The sequence below is a fragment of the Meleagris gallopavo genome, chromosome 8, assembly GCF_000146605.3.
Source record: "Meleagris gallopavo isolate NT-WF06-2002-E0010 breed Aviagen turkey brand Nicholas breeding stock chromosome 8, Turkey_5.1, whole genome shotgun sequence".
NCBI lineage: Eukaryota > Metazoa > Chordata > Aves > Galliformes > Phasianidae > Meleagris > Meleagris gallopavo.
Window position 1 is genome coordinate 4,340,591 of NC_015018.2, and position 18,552 is coordinate 4,359,142.

The 18,552-nt window shown below is 48.0% G+C and overlaps 1 protein-coding gene across 2 annotated transcripts; it reads left to right on the forward strand.

Moving 5' to 3' along the window:
• Positions 1-4,563: 4,563 nt before the first annotated feature.
• On the forward strand, positions 4,564-17,191 carry PAPSS2 (3'-phosphoadenosine 5'-phosphosulfate synthase 2). Of its 2 annotated transcripts, XM_010714151.2 has the most exons (13): positions 4,564-4,582; positions 5,660-5,765; positions 6,921-7,156; positions 8,029-8,167; positions 8,435-8,553; positions 8,673-8,786; positions 9,225-9,336; positions 10,076-10,096; positions 11,336-11,541; positions 13,180-13,315; positions 14,294-14,562; positions 14,883-15,112; positions 15,371-17,191. In XM_010714151.2, the coding sequence occupies exons 1-13, from the start codon at positions 4,580-4,582 to the stop codon at positions 15,510-15,512; spliced, it is 1,833 nt and encodes a 610-aa protein (XP_010712453.1). In that variant the 5' UTR covers positions 4,564-4,579; the 3' UTR covers positions 15,513-17,191. The 2 variants fall into 2 exon arrangements, with proteins under 2 accessions (XP_010712453.1, XP_010712454.1); XM_010714152.2 differs by lacking the exon at positions 10,076-10,096.
• Positions 17,192-18,552: the final 1,361 nt, after the last annotated feature.

The following is an 18,552-nucleotide window of genomic DNA, read 5'->3' on the forward strand; positions in this document are numbered from 1 at the left end:
CAAACTGGATTTTAAGGGAGGTGAACGTGGCTTAGGGGGTCAGTATTGCACCAGAGGGAACGGCATGGAGCTGCGTCAGGGGAGGTGAGGGAAAGGGGCTGCAGCAGAGGGCGGTGGGCACGGAACGGGCTGTGCAGGGCAGTGGGCACAGCCCTGAGGGCCGGAGCTCAGGGGGTGTTTGAGCACTGCTCTCACACACAGAGTTTGGATTTGGAGTGGTTCTCTATAGAGCCAGGGGTGCGACTTGGTGATCCTTGCGGATCCCTCCCAGCTCGGGGTGTTCTGTGATCCCATGCTTCTGTAGCAGCTGTATGGACTGGGTGTGCAGACAGGGCAGGAAGCCTTGATCCCAGAATCTCCAAACTGGAGAATACAGTTTTTGAGCCTGGTTCATGCAGCTGGTGGTGTAGGTGGCATGGCAAACGGTGTCCCAGTGAACGCAAGCTGTCACCTGGCTGGCGGCAGTGTGGCGGGGATTTAGAGGTGCTGAGCAAGGGAAAGACTGGTTTGGACACATCCGCAGTCTCCAACAGCAGGAGGTTGGGGGGCCTGTGGGAGAGTTGACAGCTGAGATACTTGTCCTGGTGTGTCATCACAGCTCCCATCTGTGACCTGAGCTACCGGATGGTCCCTTGCAGCCTAACAGTGCTTTGTAGACCTGATAATCCTCGATTCTTTCCTTAAGTTTATCTAGTGATTTTTTTTTTCAAGCCAAGTGAACTCTTGGCCTGTCTGGCATTAAGTTCCATTGAACCGTGTCCTGTGTTGCAGTTCTGTCTGAGCGTCCCTAACTATTTGCACTTTGCAAATGTTCAGTTTTGAAATAGAAAATGCCACTCTGAAGTCAAGGATGTGCAGACTGAGCGACACCAGATTGAGGACTGGGCCCCAGATGAGGTGGGCAGAGGTGACACCGAGCCCCCAGCACCCCTGACTCAGGTCTGGGAATGGAGCCTTTGTGGAGAAAATCATAAGCCTGATGTGTTTTATGTCATTTTGCATGTCCTGGACTGGTGGTAGGTGTTGCTAAAGTGGTGGGAATGCTCAGGCCTCTTTCAGATGCAGCCCAGTGCCACTGCTCTGGGGGCAAGTGGCCTTGGGTCCCTAGGTTTTATCTTTTCAGCCCACTGCCTCGATATCCTGTAGAGAAACGGTGCAAGAGGATTGGTTCCTTTATGACAATAAGTATTTTAAAGCCTGGTGAAACTTGACATGCCTGCAGATGTTCTGCAGCTCTCACTGCTTATGAAATAACTAAAGTTTCTCAAAAGTCACAGGGCTCGTTTCCTGCAGGAAAACAGCTGCTGTCGGTGGCAGCATGGCTGAACTCTGGTGGGCTCAGTTCAGCTTGTGCTGGTTGGGGCTGGAGGAGATCCTGCTTTCCTCAAGGAAGATGGTGTTGGTGTCTTACCTGTGTGCTCTTGGCCTGCGGAGTAAAACCCCATTGCAAACTCAGTGAGTAGGGGCACATAGCTGCAGTTTTGTGTCAGAGCAGTGCCACCAGTTCAGCTTTTAAACAATGATGTGTCAGACTTATTTCTTGAGCTCTCAAACAGAAATGAGCTTGATGAAGGGGCACATTGCTCTGCCCAGTGCAAGCTGGTCACAAGGCTCAGCTCTGAGCAGCAGAGCCATATTTTTGATCTTGCAACTTGTAGCCCAGTAGAGCTCAAGGGATGATTGCCTGATGCTGTATTGTGGCTTATTCTTTGCTTGCAGGAATTATCATTACTTGATGTGGGAATCCTGCCTGTCACCTACCCTGTGACTGCACAATTCCTTTCTTTGCAGTTTTCTCTACAATTAAAGGGACATGCTCACTCAATATCTGCAGGTGTCCAGCCCCAAAACAACAGTGTGGACATGACTTAATATTCCCTTGTTTTGCAAGAGGACTGTGTTTTGTATTGGCTGTGGTTCCACAGGTCTGTCAGATGCCTCAGCATCATCCAGAGCAGCCTCGTAGCACACTTAGGCATCGAAAGAAAGCAGGTCTCCTTCTACCGTGTAAAACGTAGTATTTGCAACATGCACATGAGCCAAAGTGCTGAAATGGGTTCGTTTAGTGGAGGTAATTTAGCAGAACACATGTATAAAAAATAGGGAATTCATGGAAGGGTTTCCTGCTCAACATGTTATTTTTGCCAGCAGATGTCAGGCTGCTCTGGCTGTGAATACTTGCTTGCCATGCAGATGTCCCTTGTAATTTTTGGAAAGAAGTTGGGAATAATTTTTGTTTTATAACATCAGTCCTGGCCTTCCAAATTAATTGTGGAAATGTGTGAGCACAGAGTGACTCACTAGTTTTAGTGGGTTGAGGAAATTAGATTAGTGACGTCATCTGTCCAGAGATATTAAAAACCAAAATCTAATCTGGGTGGCTTCAGAGAGATAACTTTAATGCCCAACCCACTGCTTTGAAGTCATATTGTCATGAAATCGGAGCATGATTGCGAGGTGACAGGCATATGAGCTTGTGTATTGAGCCTGATTTTTTGGAAGATTGTATAAAACCTGATTGTGTCCACCTCAAATGCACAGACGTACTAGAAGAAGAGTGTTATAGCAGCATTCAACATTAGGCTCTTGCTAAGAGCTCAGAAATTCCTATGTGTTAAGGAAAGAGTACTTTGGCTAGCCTCACCTTGAAAACTACGTTTGTTAGCAAAGCTTGGCATTGCAGAGCGTCTGTCTGCAAGCTGAAAGCCTGCTTGTTTCAGGTAGCTGGGAGCTCTCTGCTGGGCCCTTGACGGTCTCTGTGCTACGTTCCTGGCAGGGACAAGGTGCTGTCACAGCAGTGCCAGGACAAGCAAGCAGCAGAAGGAGAGCTTGCCAAGGACCATGCGTGGACTGCTTGGGTCTGTGAGAGTGCTGAAGATCCTGGTCTGGTGGTTGGCGACCCCGCTCTTGGCAGGGGGGTTGGAACTAGATAATCTTTGAGGTCCTTTTCAACTCAGGCCATTCTGTGATTCTGTGAAGGAGGAGGGAAACCCAGTTCAGCAGCCTGCCTGGTGTGAGCAAACGCTGGCACCCCTAGCAGGACATTTAGTGACCCAGTGCCGTGTTCCTAAACTAAATCTTATCTTTTGTAATATCTTTGTCACTGCCTGAAGCTAGTGCTCCATCCTTCAAGTCCAGCTGTGGCAGTGGGATCCTGGGACCTGTAGCAGGCAGAAATTTCCAAGGTAATGCTGACTCTTTGGGGGCTTTTCCTGGGAAAGAATAGATCTAGTTTTGAAACTTATCATCGTAGCCCTTTTCAGCAAGTTACACTGATATTTGGGAAAAGTCAGTAGGTTTCGGGTTGTGGGAATTAAATGAGGACTTCAGAAACTCCGAGGTTTCTCCATCTTCCTTGATTCTGATTGTAAAGGTGAGCCACTGACAAGCAAAACCCCTCTCTTCATGTTGTTCCTCCTTTTGCGTATGATAGGTTTTCTTTTCTGCAGCAAGTGACTGTCATACAGAAGGATTTCCCCCTGTGATGGTGGTGGACTCTTGATGTCAATGCACCCATTCTCAAGGGCAGCCATGGGAATTGCCCTGGGAGAAGAAATTTTCTACTTAAATAAGAGACCCAGAAACACAGTTTTTATGCATCAATGCATCATGCTTTTTTTATTAAGATGGCAGGATGTAAGAGAGGGTTTTAAAAGTAAGGTCTGTCTCTGTTGGCTTAAGAGTGTTTGATTTCAGATGGCGTCCCATGCAGCTGATGGCAAGGACTGGGGTTGGTGTGAGTCCCACTGTTTCAGACGTGTGGTGTTGGGGATACCTCACCCCTTTGGCAGCAAAACTGCTCATAACATAGGAGCAAAACAGGAGGGATCTGGTACCAGCAGGTAGAAGGGGTCTGGAGTTAGAGTCACAGACCGGCTCGGGATGGAAGAGACCTTGAAGCCCACTCAGTTCCTGCCGTGAGCAGGAATGCCACTCACATCTGGAATTGCTGCTGGGTTGCTTTCTCAAGCTCCAGAAGATGCTAGCGTGAACAAAAAAACCTGCTCCAAGATGTGCATGGTGCGGATTTGCAGCAGCGTCTGCTGTAAAGATAATAACCTCATGATGTCAGCTGGGTAGGAACGTGTTAGCACAGACGTTATCGTAGTCCCTGTCGTGCTGGGTAGATCAACGCCTTGCAGAACCACAGTGCAAGGAAATCAGCGTGCTGCCAGAGTTCCTGCTGACACAGGCAGCGAAGGGGTGTAGAAAGGATATTTTGAGTGTGTGGGTTTCATTTCTCTGTGCTGAAATACCTGCCTGTTCTCTTGTCGCTTGCAGATAAATTGCAAAACTGCTGTTCCGTATGCTGGAGCACTGGAGGGCTGTGCAGTTACTGCTCAAGCATCGTGCTGCACTGAGCAGCTTCTCTGCAGGGCTGAGCCGTGGTGGGCTGGCACAGGGGCCAGTTTGGGCACTCACACCATGGTGCCAGACTTCTCCGAGGAGTAAAGCTGCAAAACTTGCCTTTGTGTTTTGTGAGCAGGAGTTATCTTGCTGGCTGCTACCTTCTACGTGTGCTCACTTAGTCCTGCTTCAGGAGTCCAGACTGCTGGGGACAAGCATAAATTAAACCATAATGGTGATGTCTCAGCTTGCAAGCTCCAAATGTCCAAAAAGACATTCCCCCCTGCAAAACAAACTAAAAACTAGCATCTCCCTCCCTTCCTCTCCCCCCCCCCAAAAAAAAAAAAAAAGAAAAAAAACCCAATCCCACTGGTTTGGGGAGTGGAGGCTTTGAAGAATTGGCAGTGTGCTGCAGTGCCTGTGGAAGGTCTGTGTATTGGTCCTGTGTGCCTGCAAGCAATTGCAAGTGGAAAATTTCACCTCTGGTTTGCAAGCATAAAAAGAGGCTGATTCTGATGGTTTTAGCTAAAGTGGAATATAAATTGGCTGTGAAGTTCTGAGTCTAGCTGATGATATCTCTGTGGTGAGAGTTTGATCTCAGCTGGGATGCTGGCCTCTGAGAGAGAGAAGAGGGAAGAAGGATGTTACTTCTATTATGGAATGGTTTTCACTTAGATTTTTAAGCAGACAGAGCCCTCTGTTGCCTGCAAAACACCAAGTCTCCAGTGAGTCCTTCTGCCTTTGCTAAATCAGGCTAAAATGGTAATGACTCAGAAAGCAGAGGGGAAAAAAGGCTATTCTGCAAACACATTTAAAAGTGAACTTCTTTGTCTCTTGTTCCTTTCTTTTTTTTTTTTGTATCTTGTCAAAAAGCCCTTCTCTGACACATAAAATATGATCACTTCCTTGCTGTGACTTGAGATGGAGAAATATTTACCTAGCATGACACAAACTGTGGGAAAGCCCAGCCCAGCCTTCCCCCCACCCTGCACCAGAGATTTGAGAGGGACAAACCTGCATCAAGCAGAATGTGGCTTGGGGAGAAAATATTTGTGTTTGCTCCTGCTGGGACTTTTCCTTTCCCAAAACTGACACCAAAGGCAAATATTTTTCTCACTGTTCTACAAGTTTTCTTCCCATTTTACCATGTTGGTTGTAGCAACTCTGTACAACAAAGTTCTCAGCATTTGCTGCAACGGCTTTTGCTGATTTTCAATGAATGTACGTGTCTCTTCTGTCCTGGCTGAGATTGTCTGGTGTGCGGAGTGCAACAGGGTAACAAAAGCGTTTTGTTTCACTCTGTTTTCTTTAGGGATCAACCAATGTGGTTTACCAAGCCCATCACGTCAGCAGGAGTAAGCGAGGACAAGTTGTCGGTACCAGGGGTGGATTCCGTGGCTGCACGGTTTGGCTAACAGGTATTTTCATCCGCATCGCTGCACGCATGAGACTGCGTGGACAGATGAGGAGGATGGCTTGGAGGTGGTGACTTGGGGTCTGCAGGCATCACCAGCACTCCTTGTGAGCTGGTGTGACTTTGCAGAATGATTGTGTACAGAAACACGGTGTTGGCAAAGTAAGGTGATCTCCCTGCAGTGGCTGCCCCTAAATAAGGCTTTTATAAATTTTGCAGCTGTTGTTGGGGCTTCCATTTGCTGGCTCCCTTGACTGAACACATGGAAAGCCCTGCAGGTTGCTCTTGGTGTTCCAAGCTGAGGAACCCTTGGCTCAAACTCACCCAGTTCCCAGCAGCAAAACGCACTCAAGATTGTTCAGAAGAGCATTCAGTGGAAAGTTCATGGGGGCACCTAGGTTTCCTGTGTTTCAGAAACCTTGTGAGCGGCTGAACAAGTTGGTCTTCTTGTCTGAAAAGGAATACAGACAGTGAATCGTGCCAAAAGTGATTTCTTGCACAGCATTTCATGCACCTTCTGATGTTTTGGCTTCTTCTTTTGCTTTGAAAAACAAACTCAAGATCTGGGGCCCAGGGAGCATTTATTTTTCTCTGCTGACATTTACACAACTCTCTTTTTTGACACTTGTCCAGATGTTTCTTTGCTTCTTAAGTATTGCTATTCTCTTTGACTGACAGAAGGTGTTGCAAGACATGAATGGAAGGGTTTGTAAAGCCATTCTGATTCAGCACATCAGTGTGTGTGCTGAATGCTGGAGTAAAGCACATCTCTGTTTTGTTCTCCTCTTTCATCTTGGAAAGAAGGCCCACATCTGATCTGTTTTAACGCCATTTCTGAAGCCAAAACATCCGATCCCAGGCAATTCCCTTCTTCCTAGTATCAATTAGGGACCCCGTATGTGGAAAAATTTGAATTTCTTTGACTGATGATTATTCTTTGAAGTATACAGTGGTCTCCTAACTTCCTATCCATTGACTTTTAAGAGACGACGTGGGAGGACACTGTGTGGACTGTATAGATTAAATGTGCGAGTGGACAGAGCTGGGTTGGGATGCCTCCACCTCACTTAGGACCAATGACTTTCTGCTGGTGACCCCCGCCGTCCCATTCCCATAGCCTCACTTTCAAACCGGAACCTCACTTTCCTGTCTCCAACAGGCCTTTCTGGAGCCGGTAAGACAACCATTGGCTTTGCTCTGGAAGAGTACTTGGTCTCTCATGGCATCCCCTGCTATTCTCTGGACGGCGATAATGTTCGGCACGGCTTGAACAAAAACCTGGGCTTCTCAGCTGGGGACCGCGAGGAGAATATCCGCCGCATCGCAGAGGTGGCCAGGCTGTTTGCTGACGCTGGGCTTGTCTGCATAACTAGCTTCATTTCTCCTTTTTCAAAGGTAAACTGTCTGCGTCATATTCTGCTCTTTCCTGAGCTGCTTTGATCTCATGAACGCTCCTGGGAAAGATGAGTTCATGTAGAGGACCTCCTGTATATGCCACCAGATCTTCTTCTCTATTCTGTGCAATGCCACAGGTGTACAAAATTGAACACCATCAGTAGAGTTTTCTGGAGTGCCATTTCACAGAATCACAGAATGGCCAGGGTTGGAAGGGACCTCAAGGATCACGAATCTCCAACCCCCTGCCACATGCGGGGCCGCCAGCCTCCCCGTTTAATACCAGCCCAGGCTGCCCAGGGCCCCATCCAACCTGGCCTTGAACACCTCCAGGGATGGACGGGGCATCCACAGCCTCTCTGGGCAGCTGTTCCAGCACTTCATCACTCTCATAATAGTTTGATAATGTTTTTGCTTTCAGCTGTACTCAGAATTGGTTAAAGGCTCAGTGACATTTGAAATCTCATTGTGTAGGCTCCTACTTTTAACTTTGTAGGAGAATAAGCATAAAATCAATAGCCTGTCATGGTGCCATCAATTTTCTATTTGAAGAAGTTATTGTATTTTTGTGCTTCCTGAGAATACCAAATGTCTGACAGTATCAAGCCAACGCAAACAGTTGTTTTTTTAACACAGAGTAGATAATTATTCACATCCCAATTTTGGCTGTCCTACTTAATGAAGAGGTCTTCTAAAGTAGCTTCGAAGAAAAGGGGGTGACGGGAATAAAAGCCTTTACTAAAATTGGTTTAAATTTAATAAATCTATACCAGAAAGTAATTTGCCTCTGTCAGATTTCAGGAAACATCAGAGAGTAGGAGGGTGCTTATTGCAATGCAGCACGTACCATTTTCCCACCTTTCTTCTCACAGGATCGTCAAAATGCACGGAAAATTCATGAGGCTGCTGGGTTGCCTTTCTTTGAAATCTTTGTTGATGCTCCTCTAAATATTTGTGAAAGCAGAGATGTGAAGGGCTTGTACAAAAAGGCAAGAGCCGGAGAGATCAAAGGTATGGAAGAATGAGCTCTTAATTTGCCTTTTGCTTTCCAAAGCTTCAGATAGCTAATCTTTGCAGCTCTGCACGTAGAAAATCACGAGGTGGGTTAATAAAGGCTCTTTGTGGCACAAAGGATATCCTATTTCCCTAATCTTACTGCCACAGGTGTACTTGTAGTACTGAGTATGGCTGAATGCTCGTTGGTTGTTTGTGTAGCGTGAACTCGAGGGCATAGAGTATTACATCAAATGTGTTTGGTTTGTCTTTAATCGTCGATAGGATTCACAGGGATTGACTCAGACTACGAGAAGCCCGAATCTCCTGAACTGGTGCTGAAGACGAACATTGCGTCAGTGTCTGAATGCATCCAGCAGGTCGTGGAGCTCCTGCAAACACAAGTAGGTCACTTATTTTTACCACCACCACTGTCAGCTTGTAGATCTGACTTCGCATTCTGGGTTCTTAGTGTGCATTTAAAACCAGCATTACCATTGCTCTCTCTCTCTCTCTCTTTCAGAACATTGTGCCATGTGCATCAGTTAAGGATGTTTTTGAGCTATTTGTACCCCAAAATAAACTTGATGCTGCCCGAGCTGAAGCAAATGCACTGCCATCCGTGGAGATCACAAAGGTATCGTCTCGTTTGAATGCTGCACTGTAACTCAGTCCTTTTGCTGTTTGAAGGGCAGAAGCTTTGTTCAGTGTCTTGTTCGTAGAACCGTGGAATGGTTAGGGTTGGAAAGGACCTTAAATCTCATCTAGATCCAACTGCTGCCGTGAGCAAGGATACCTCCTATTAGATCAGGCTGCTCAGCGCCCCTTCCAGCCTGGCCTTGAGCACCTCCGTGGATAAGGCATCCACAGCTTCTCCAGGCATCACCACCTGTCCCAGTGTCTCACCACTGGCTGAGTACAGAATTTCCTCCTTCCTGTGATCTAAACCATCACACTGACACGCAGCACCTTTAGGAACATCCGTTGTTTAATGCAGTGAGACTGCTTTCGCAGCGGAAGGGAGGGAGAAGCAGCATGACTTGGTGACAGAGAGCCATCTGGGTTTGTTTTGTAGCTGGATCTGCAGTGGGTGCAAGTGCTGAGCGAAGGCTGGGCCACGCCACTGAAGGGCTTCATGCGCGAGGCAGAGTACCTGCAGGTCATCCATTTCGGCACGCTGCTGAACGGTACGGGCCCACCTTCGTGCTCACTCTGTATGTATGTATATAACATACGTATGTGTGACTCATACCCTGCTTAGCTCTCCTGGGGTAAAGAAAGATGCAAATCTCAAACCAGGGGAGGCTGTCAGGCTGAATTTCAAGCGGGAGCAGGGGGCAGCTGCTCATTGGAAACAAGGCCAGAGTCTGATTTAGCTTTTCTGTCTCTTATTTTCATATTTCCCTGTTACCTTACCCTAAAATAAATTGGATTTAGATGTTAATTAGCTTTAGTTAGCCAGAGGTCTCTTTGTCTCTGGAAGAAGCAAATACATTCAGGCAGTGCAGGTCAGTTCCTGAGTCTGGTGTGGTAGTTTTTTGTGTCCCAGGTCTCAGATAGAGATGCAATTGCCATGCACACATTGGGTTTTAGATCCAGCAGAGGTCTCCGGCTTCAGCGGTTCAGGATCTTGGTGCAGGATGCCCTCTGGGGAGTCTTGCCCTCCTCCTGGACCCTGATACTGCCATAGTCATGCAGGGCAGCAGCTTGGTACTGGGTTCAGCAAAGGCAGTGCTTAGCTCAGGACAGTCTGCACTTGACAGGGCAGGGTCTGCAGCTGGAGCAGTTCTCACATGTTTTTGTAGCTTTTTTCACACTTTGAGGAGCAAATCTACACTGAAGTTTTCATGGAGTTGCTCTGATTCTGCAAACTGTAACAGGTACCTGTGAGTGTTAATTATCTCAATTATGTTTGTGTTCTCCCAGGAAAGAATTTCTCTGTAACTGGTATGTATGTAACTATCCTTAGGTTATATGGAAATCACTACAATTAGAGTCTCTGCTATTACTTTTTTGCTATTTAAATTATTAAGACTGGACACAAGCACATCTTGTTTATGATTCAGCTGTTTATCCTGCATCCTACTGACCAGTCCTCACAAAAATCTTAGTCATTTTGTAATTATTCACCTCCTCCACTGGAGTGATTTTTATTAGCATCTGGCATTTGGAAGTGGATTCTCAGCTTCAGCATCGTTTATGGGTTTTGTAATCCAACTTTTTCCACACTGACTTTATTGACTGATCACTGGTTAGTTATACATAAAATAAATTTAATGATTATATTTAATTAATATTTAAATATTAACATACTTAGAAAGATTATTCAAATAACTTCATATATTTAATTGGTTGATTGGTTCATATGTGACAATAGTTACGGGTACCCAATTACTCATCGAGGTGCTTGAAAATTGCTGCCTGTCAAATGAATAATGTCTGGTCATCAGTTAAAGCAAATGGAAGCATTTAAAAAAGATTAAACAGAATAGTCAAAATCTTTCAGTCTCAGGTGTCCAACACGATTTCTGTCAGATCCAAGCAAAGTGAATCAGTGATTTATGATCTGTTTGTTCTTGTTTATGAATAGCAACCCATGAAAAAAGCCATGATCTCAGTGTGCTAATGCTGGCATGTCCAAGTAGAAGAGGTCTGAGTGGAGGCTGTTGTCCTGAAAGGGGATACATGGGCTATAGCCAGGGCTGCGATCACCAAGAACATTGAAACTCTGCAGAGACTTTAAAACAACTAACTGGGAAAGAACAAATCTTCTGGGAAAGAAAGAGAACAATGAGATACTCCAGCTGTCCTTAGGACATCTCTGGCACTGAGAGATGGAGCTTTCTTTGCCCGCTAATGTTGGCATTTGTTTACAGCACAAAACAAAAATTGGGCAGTGAATAAATTCACGTCACTGATGGTGAGTCCCTGAGATATCGGTAGAAAACTCGGCCTTCCTCTTCAACAAGAGAATTTGTGCCTCTGAATTATAGAATCAGAAGGTTGGAAAGGACCTACAAGATCATCTAGTCCAACCATTACCATTGCTACCGCAAGCCACCAAACTATGAATGTCTCAGTGCACTCCAGCCTCTCCCACCAACCCTCCGTAGTCCATCCCAAGTGCCAAGAGGATGCTGCTTTAGGTCTTCGGAGGACGCTGACATACCACCCCTCTCTTTGCAGACGGTGTCGTCAACCTGACCATCCCCATTGTGCTGCCAGTCTCGGCGCAGGACAAGCAGCGGCTGGAGGGCTGCAGGGCGCTGGCGCTCAGCTACGCGGGGCGCAGGGTGGCCATCCTCAGGGACCCTGAGTACTTCGAGCACAGGAAGGAGGAGCGCTGTGCCCGCATCTGGGGCACCACCTGTGCCAAGCACCCACACGTCAAGGTGGGTCGGTGCCATCCCTCCTGCTGCTGGAAACCTGGGCAGGGTCAGAGGTGTGCACAAGAGAGCCAAACCTTTCCAGGGTTTCCATGTTGTGAGCCCTCCAGGCCTAGCTCCTCTTGGAAGGCCATTACATCTCAAGCATGCAGGAGGACTGAATGCACGCTGCTTAATGCGAGCATCAGTCAGGTAATAAGTGATTCAGAGGGACAGTGATCACACTGCTAAGGAGTTGCTACTTTCATTTTCTCGTCTTTACCTGTACACCAACATCCAAATGTTTTTAGCACAGCCAGCAGCTCAAAGACTTCCTGAACCTGAGTGTGTGACGATTTTCTAGAATCATTGAATCAATATGATTGGAAAAGACCACTAAGATCATCTTGTCCACCAACAGCCCATCACCACCACCCACACCACACTTGTGTAGTCAACAAACATACAATTAGCAGAATGGTGTGATTAGGCTGGTATCTACAAGTCTTAGGATTATCAGGGTGGAAAGGGATAATTGAAAATAAATGAAAATGCTCACCTGTGTCCTAGGCTCACAGAAAAACTCCAAAGGGAGCAATCTCCAAAAAGATCCTTTCTCAGTGGGATCTAGGAGAGGTGCAGCCAGGCTCCACCCCTTCTGATCACACGGCTGAATTGCCTTCACTTGTGCTCCTGTGGCTGACTCAGTGCTTGCCTCAAGTGGTCAATCAGAGGCTCAGGCCGTGATTCAAAGTTCCCATACTCCACTAAACAAACTGTGTCACTCAGTACTGCATCTACCCTTTCCTTGAGAGCCTCCAGGGATGGGTGCTGTCAAACACTGACACTGCAGACCCCTGGCTGTGCTCCTTTTAGCTACAGGCTGCTCCTCAATTTGCCTGTCTCATACTGGCAGTCAACAAAGGAGTTGTTCCTTATAGTTCATGAGTTCTCATCTTTCCCACTGTCATGTAGCGAGGGACTGTTCCGGGTTACGCCATGTGACTTGAACTTCAAAGGCCAAAGCAATGCTAATTCTTTTCCTCTAACTTAAAATACCTCCGTGAATTATTTAGCAGCTGTTGCTCTCTTGAAACAGGCATCTTTTTATTTTAGTTGTCAAAGTTTAATGATGCCGTTGATGGTGAGAAAAACAGCTTTGACAGTACATTAAGGCAAATTTGAGGATTTCATACAAAGCCTTATGCAATCCTAAGTGGGTCAGCGCAGGGTAAGAGGTCAGGAGTTTCATTGTTGCAGCTGTAGGAGATTTCCTTAAGGTTGCGGGGCTATGCACTCCCAAAGCAGTGCCCCAGGTGGGAAATAGCATTTCCAGCGCTGGATGGAATGGTGGGTGGATGACAAAGGTGTTGCCATTACCAGAGTGCTGCTCACAGAGGGAAGGCTTTGCAGGAGCAAAGGTTGAGGTGGAAGAAGGGCTGTGCTGTAATTTCTTGTCCCTGGGCTGCAGGGGGAGCACAGCGCACAGCTGGGTGTGGTGGTGCAGTCCCTGGTGCCTTGCCATTTTTTGGTGGTAGTTTTGACCTACAGCACACAGAGAGAGCAAGGAGGATCGCTCCACAAGCAGAACCATGCCTTCGGAGGAGACTGGGAAATGGGAGAGGGGGCTTTTTGCCATTCTGATAATGCACATGTAATTCACAGATGGTGATGGAGAGTGGAGACTGGCTGGTGGGAGGAGACCTCGTTGTGCTGGAAAAGATCTGTTGGAATGATGGCCTGGACCAATACCGCCTGACACCGCTTGAACTCAAGCAGAAGTTCAGAGAAATGAACGCTGGTGAGTGCCTTGGGTTAGCACCAGTGACAACACTCCCCTTGCCAGGGATTTTCCCCATCAGTTCTGTTATTTTCCATGTGCCACTGGGTCATACTTCACACTGTGTCATCAGAACCCTGCAATAGAGCACAGATGTTTTGTGGCCTGCAGCTGTGTCATTGCAGACTGGAATATTTCAGGGATGTGTTTCTAAGGGGGTTCTGCCTAAGGGGGCAGGCTGAGAGGTAGGAAGTATTGTACACCCTAAGGTCAGTCGCTTCTTGTGAATTTCTGTTTCTGAGCACCAGAGGTGTCTGTGTGAACAGCCCTGGCCAGGGAGCACTTCTGCAAAGTGCAGTTGTACATGGAGCAGCCAAATCTGGGAGCTCCATTCTGTAGCTGTGACATTGTAATTAGAGCCGTAAATCTTCTGTTATACCTGACGGCTCGGGCTCTTTCTCATCTCTGCCACCCCAGAAATGGCCTTTGTAGTCTTCCTGCAGGATCAACACATTAGGGCTAATTAGGTTTCATGTGCTGAATATGATGTTAACTCTTTCTACCCTCTCTTGTCACAGCAGTGGCATCCGAGCAGCAGATACTAGCCCCCCAGACGCTTGTTTCATTGCTGTGTTCAGAGGGGAAGAGGGTATTTGCCTTTGTGAAGGTGACGTTGTGAGGTTGTGGAGGTGACAGGTTGCTTAAAGAGCCAGGAAACTACTCAGGGATTTGGATTTGTGTCCAGTGCCAACCAGAAACAAGGCAGAATTGCTAATCGGACTAAAATCAGCCCCAAAGGAAGGATGTGCAATGAAAATAAATTTGACAGAGCAATCCATAGGTGCTGTACATGCGTATTTAAGGTCTGTTTCATGCGAAGATAGGACAGCAGATCTGTGCCCGTCTCCTGACTGCGTCAAACTGTACAGAGCATTTAAATGAGGCAGAGCAGAGTGAAGCTCAGCACAGGCCCACGACCCTCTCACTTTTCTGTTTCAGATGCTGTCTTTGCATTCCAGCTGCGCAACCCCGTGCACAATGGGCATGCCCTGCTCATGCAGGACACGCGGCGCCAGCTCCTGCAGAGGGGCTACAAAAACCCCGTGCTTCTCCTGCACCCCTTGGGTGGGTGGACCAAGGATGACGACGTTCCGCTGGAGTGGCGGATGAAGCAGCATGCGGCGGTGCTCGAGGAGCACGTCCTGGACCCCAAATCCACTGTTGTTGCCATCTTCCCCTCTCCCATGCTCTATGCCGGTCCCACAGAGGTAAGGCAGCTGCTGGATGCTTGCTGATGGGCCCTGTCTTTGTGCATTCAAATAGCAAATAGCTTCCTCTGTTCACTGTCGCACTGGAACAAAATTGGTTCCAGTCCTGGCGTTTCCCACTGACATACGTGTCCACAGAAAAGCTGAGATGTTGCCCCAGGTCCACGCAGTGAGAGATGAATCTGTGTGTGCTGACATGAGAGGTGGTGTGGCTGCTCACATCTCCACCGTCCTTCCTTACTGCACACGAGGTCTGGCTGGCCAGGAGCTCCTTGCAGTCAGGGCTGTTGGGCTCAGCACTGCCCGTCTCTCCTTCCCAGGTGCAGTGGCACTGCCGGGCTCGCATGATCGCTGGCGCCAATTTCTACATTGTGGGGCGCGATCCTGCAGGCATGCCTCACCCCGAGACCAAGAAGGACCTGTATGAGCCCACGCAGGGAGGGAAGGTGCTCAGCATGGCGCCAGGCCTGACGTCGGTGGAGATCATCCCGTTCCGTGTAGCGGCTTACAACAAAGTGAAGCGAGCTATGGATTTTTATGAGCCAGAAAGGTAACGTGAGCACCGCAGTCTTCTTTTCGTTAGCCTACATAGCTGCTGGGGAGGCATTTCACCACAACTGCAGCTCGTTTGGAGAAAGCATCTCTCCCAGGAGACAGTGCTGTTGCTGATAGGAACCTCAGCGTGTGATGTTGCTGGTGGGGAGGTGGCACCAGGGGCTTGCAACTGCGTTCCTGGCAGGGCTGAACAGCTGCACTGGAACAGCTTGGACCACTTGGCTGACCTCACCCCTTCTCTGTTTTGCTTTAGGCACGATGACTTTGACTTCATCTCAGGAACACGCATGAGAAAGCTTGCTCGTGAAGGGGAAAACCCACCGGATGGCTTCATGGCCCCCAAAGCTTGGAAAGTGCTAACTGAGTACTACCAATCGCTGGAAAAAAAGAATTAACGCTACTTCTCCTCCTAGGAATACTTGTATTAAGAGTGAGCGATGATTGATTGATTCCCTATGATAGAGATCAGCTACATGGCATTTTCACTATTCTGACTAGTGGGACTTTCCTGCCTGGATCAGAGTAGTTTTTAATTATCAGAAATACTTTGAACCGAGTCCTCCTCCCCTCAAAGCTGGAGGAGGAGGGCAGCCTGCCCTTTGCTTCCAGCCTGGTGCAGGTCCAGGATGCCTGGTGCAGTGTTGGATGGGGCCAGCTGGCTCATTTGGTGCTGCTGGGCAAATCTGTGCACCTGCATGGAACAGAAGCAATGAAGTGCCCTTCCTTTCCCCCTTGCCCAGCGCTGCCCCAAAAGAGGGAGGAAGGAATGGTTGCTGCTGGCACTCAGTGCTTGGATCCAGTTGCTGCTCTCGAGGTCGTGCCTTAGACATTTGCTAACAGTGAGACTTTTTAGTGCCTTTTTATAAACAGCCTCATTGCCGAGTCAGTGCCTCACCATTCTTTTCTTCCTCCTGCTTGCCCCCTCTGGTAAAAAAAAAACTGGCTGTGATCCTGGTGCTCTAAGCTCGCTTCCCATGGGGACACTGGGACTCCCTGAGTTCACAGCCCAGTGGGCACCATGGCGGCCGTGTGGGGCATCACGCAGCCTGGGAGATGGCTGAGAAGATGCTGATCGCACAGGACAGTGCGAAGGGCCGAACTGGGGCTGCCTTTGCCTGGTGCAGAGCTCTTGCAGCGCTACTCTGGTTTTCCCCACCACGGACTTTGCCATGGCACCTCGTGCCTTCCCTCTGATTTGTGCTCTCGTGGTGTTGGGAAGGGTGAGCAGCGCCTTCCCTGACCGCTGCGCTCAGATGGGAGGTTTTAGGGGACAGCAGAGGGAAGGCAGCCATGCACATGCATTACCACCATGAGTTGTGGCCTTTGCACACATCCACTTCAGTCAGTTCCCCAGGGCCGCTCAGCACGGGTTTCACAGGAACTGCTCTGCCTGCGCCGCCTTTTAATTACAAATGGGTCCACGCTCAGCAGGAACAGCCCTGGTTCTGCTGGGGAACTGCGCATCAAGCAACGCCGCAAGCTCAGATCTGTTTTGCTGTGGCCATGGTGCAGTATCCAAGACTATATATGCAATTGGGAATATTCTTGTAAGGAGCGTTTTATTTTTCATTTGTCACTTGATGTTGGTTTTCTTTTTGTAATCTTTTTATGTATTCAAAAGGGAAGAACAAAAAGCCGTGTTATACCTCAACGCCGTGCTGCAACCACCCTGGCAGTAGCCGAGAGCACACTAGCACCAGTGCCTTCCACACGCAGGCCCTCTGGCAGGGACCTGGAAGACAAAAGCCTTTTTAATTGCTATATTAACCATTTTGAAGCAGCAGTTAGCTGTTGCCTCTCGTCCCAAAAGAATCAAGCAGTGCAAGACAATGTACTTAATCCAGATGGTCACAGCAAAACACAATTGTTGAATTGTTCTTTTAAAATAGCGTAGTATACAGATTACCTCTGATTAAAATAATGTGGACTAGTTTTTTTTTTGTGTGTATTTATTAAAGACATGAGACTGGAATTTGTACCTCAACTGATGCATCTCCTGATTTAATATATTCTGACCTTGATACTCTGAGACACTCACTTTTAGTACAAATAAATATTTATACGTGTAAACTAATGCTTACATTGTGGTTGTTGGCTTATTTCAAGTCAGACGAGGCGCATTCAGCAGCACTGAGCGCTGTGCTGCCTTCCGCTCCCAGACCCCAAGCACCCCTCAAGATGAGTTTCCCACACACCATGAGTTTCCCATCTCCAAACCTCGCTCGAATAAGGCTGTAAAGCAGCAGCATTTGCAGAATTCAGAGACACACTCGTAAAGATTATGTTCTTGCATAAATCCTGCAGTATCCCAGGCTCCCTGGCAAGCTGCTGGGAAGGGCCTCCAAGGTGTGGAGGAGTCCTTGGAGAAGTGAGAACGGCTCAGCTGCAGGAACTATCCCTTGGGCAACTGCAGATCACCCCATGCCCCCCTTCTTACCCACCCTTCTCGTAGGCCTGCAGGATGCATTATGGGCACGTGGTGATGGCAAGATGAGGAGGCCCCACTGCTGGGAACACACGGACAGGACCGCAGGGTTCAGCTGGTGCTCCTGCAGGCATTCCTTTATGCAGGTTTGATGTTTCACCTCACACTTGGTCTGATTATAAACCAGGATTAAACCCCTCCCTCCCAAGTAGCACACACTGAAGAAGGAAGGAACGCAGCTGAACGGACTGAGCAGCTCGAGCTCTGCTTCATGCATAATCCCAGCCTCCAGAGAAACCGACAGGATTGATTACAAAGGTCAGATTTTGCGGCTCACCCCCCTGCAGTGTGAAGGGTGGCTCCCTGTCCTCCAGGGGCTTCCGGGTGCTCCCGCTGCTTTTTCAGCCTACAAGATGAACTCACACTGTCAGCAGTGCCTGACACCAGGCAACACCTCACCCTGGCTCTCTGCACTGCAGATTGTTTCGTTTTCCACTGTCACCCTGCTTTCGCCGCTTACCTCTCTGCAGCCAGCAGAGCTGTGACAGCGTACTGTCCCTTGTGATGATGCATCTGTGTCAAGTTAGTGCACAATCCACAATTATTAGGAAAAATTAAACTACTGAAAACCTGCTGACAACAACTTTACCAAAAGACTTTGCCACTTACATTTTAACTCTTTGCCTTTATCGCTACATAGCTTTACACGAATTTACCAAACTCTTACCAACAAGTACAGCAGAACATCGCTAAATCACATCTATAAACCTGAAGTTGCCTCCTCATTGCCTTAGTTTTGCATGGCAGAGCAGGTGACACAGCAAGGCACCACAGAACACCCCCCCTCGCCATGGCACAGTGGGGCAGTGCAGCAGCGCCTCTTCCAGAGGAGATGAAACAGCAGTAGGACCCCACTGTGACACGTAGCACATCAGAAAGCACAGCTTCAAGAACCTCTGAAAGGTGGAGCTTAAGGAAAAAGCAGTTAAGTAGGCTCTACCCTTAATTAA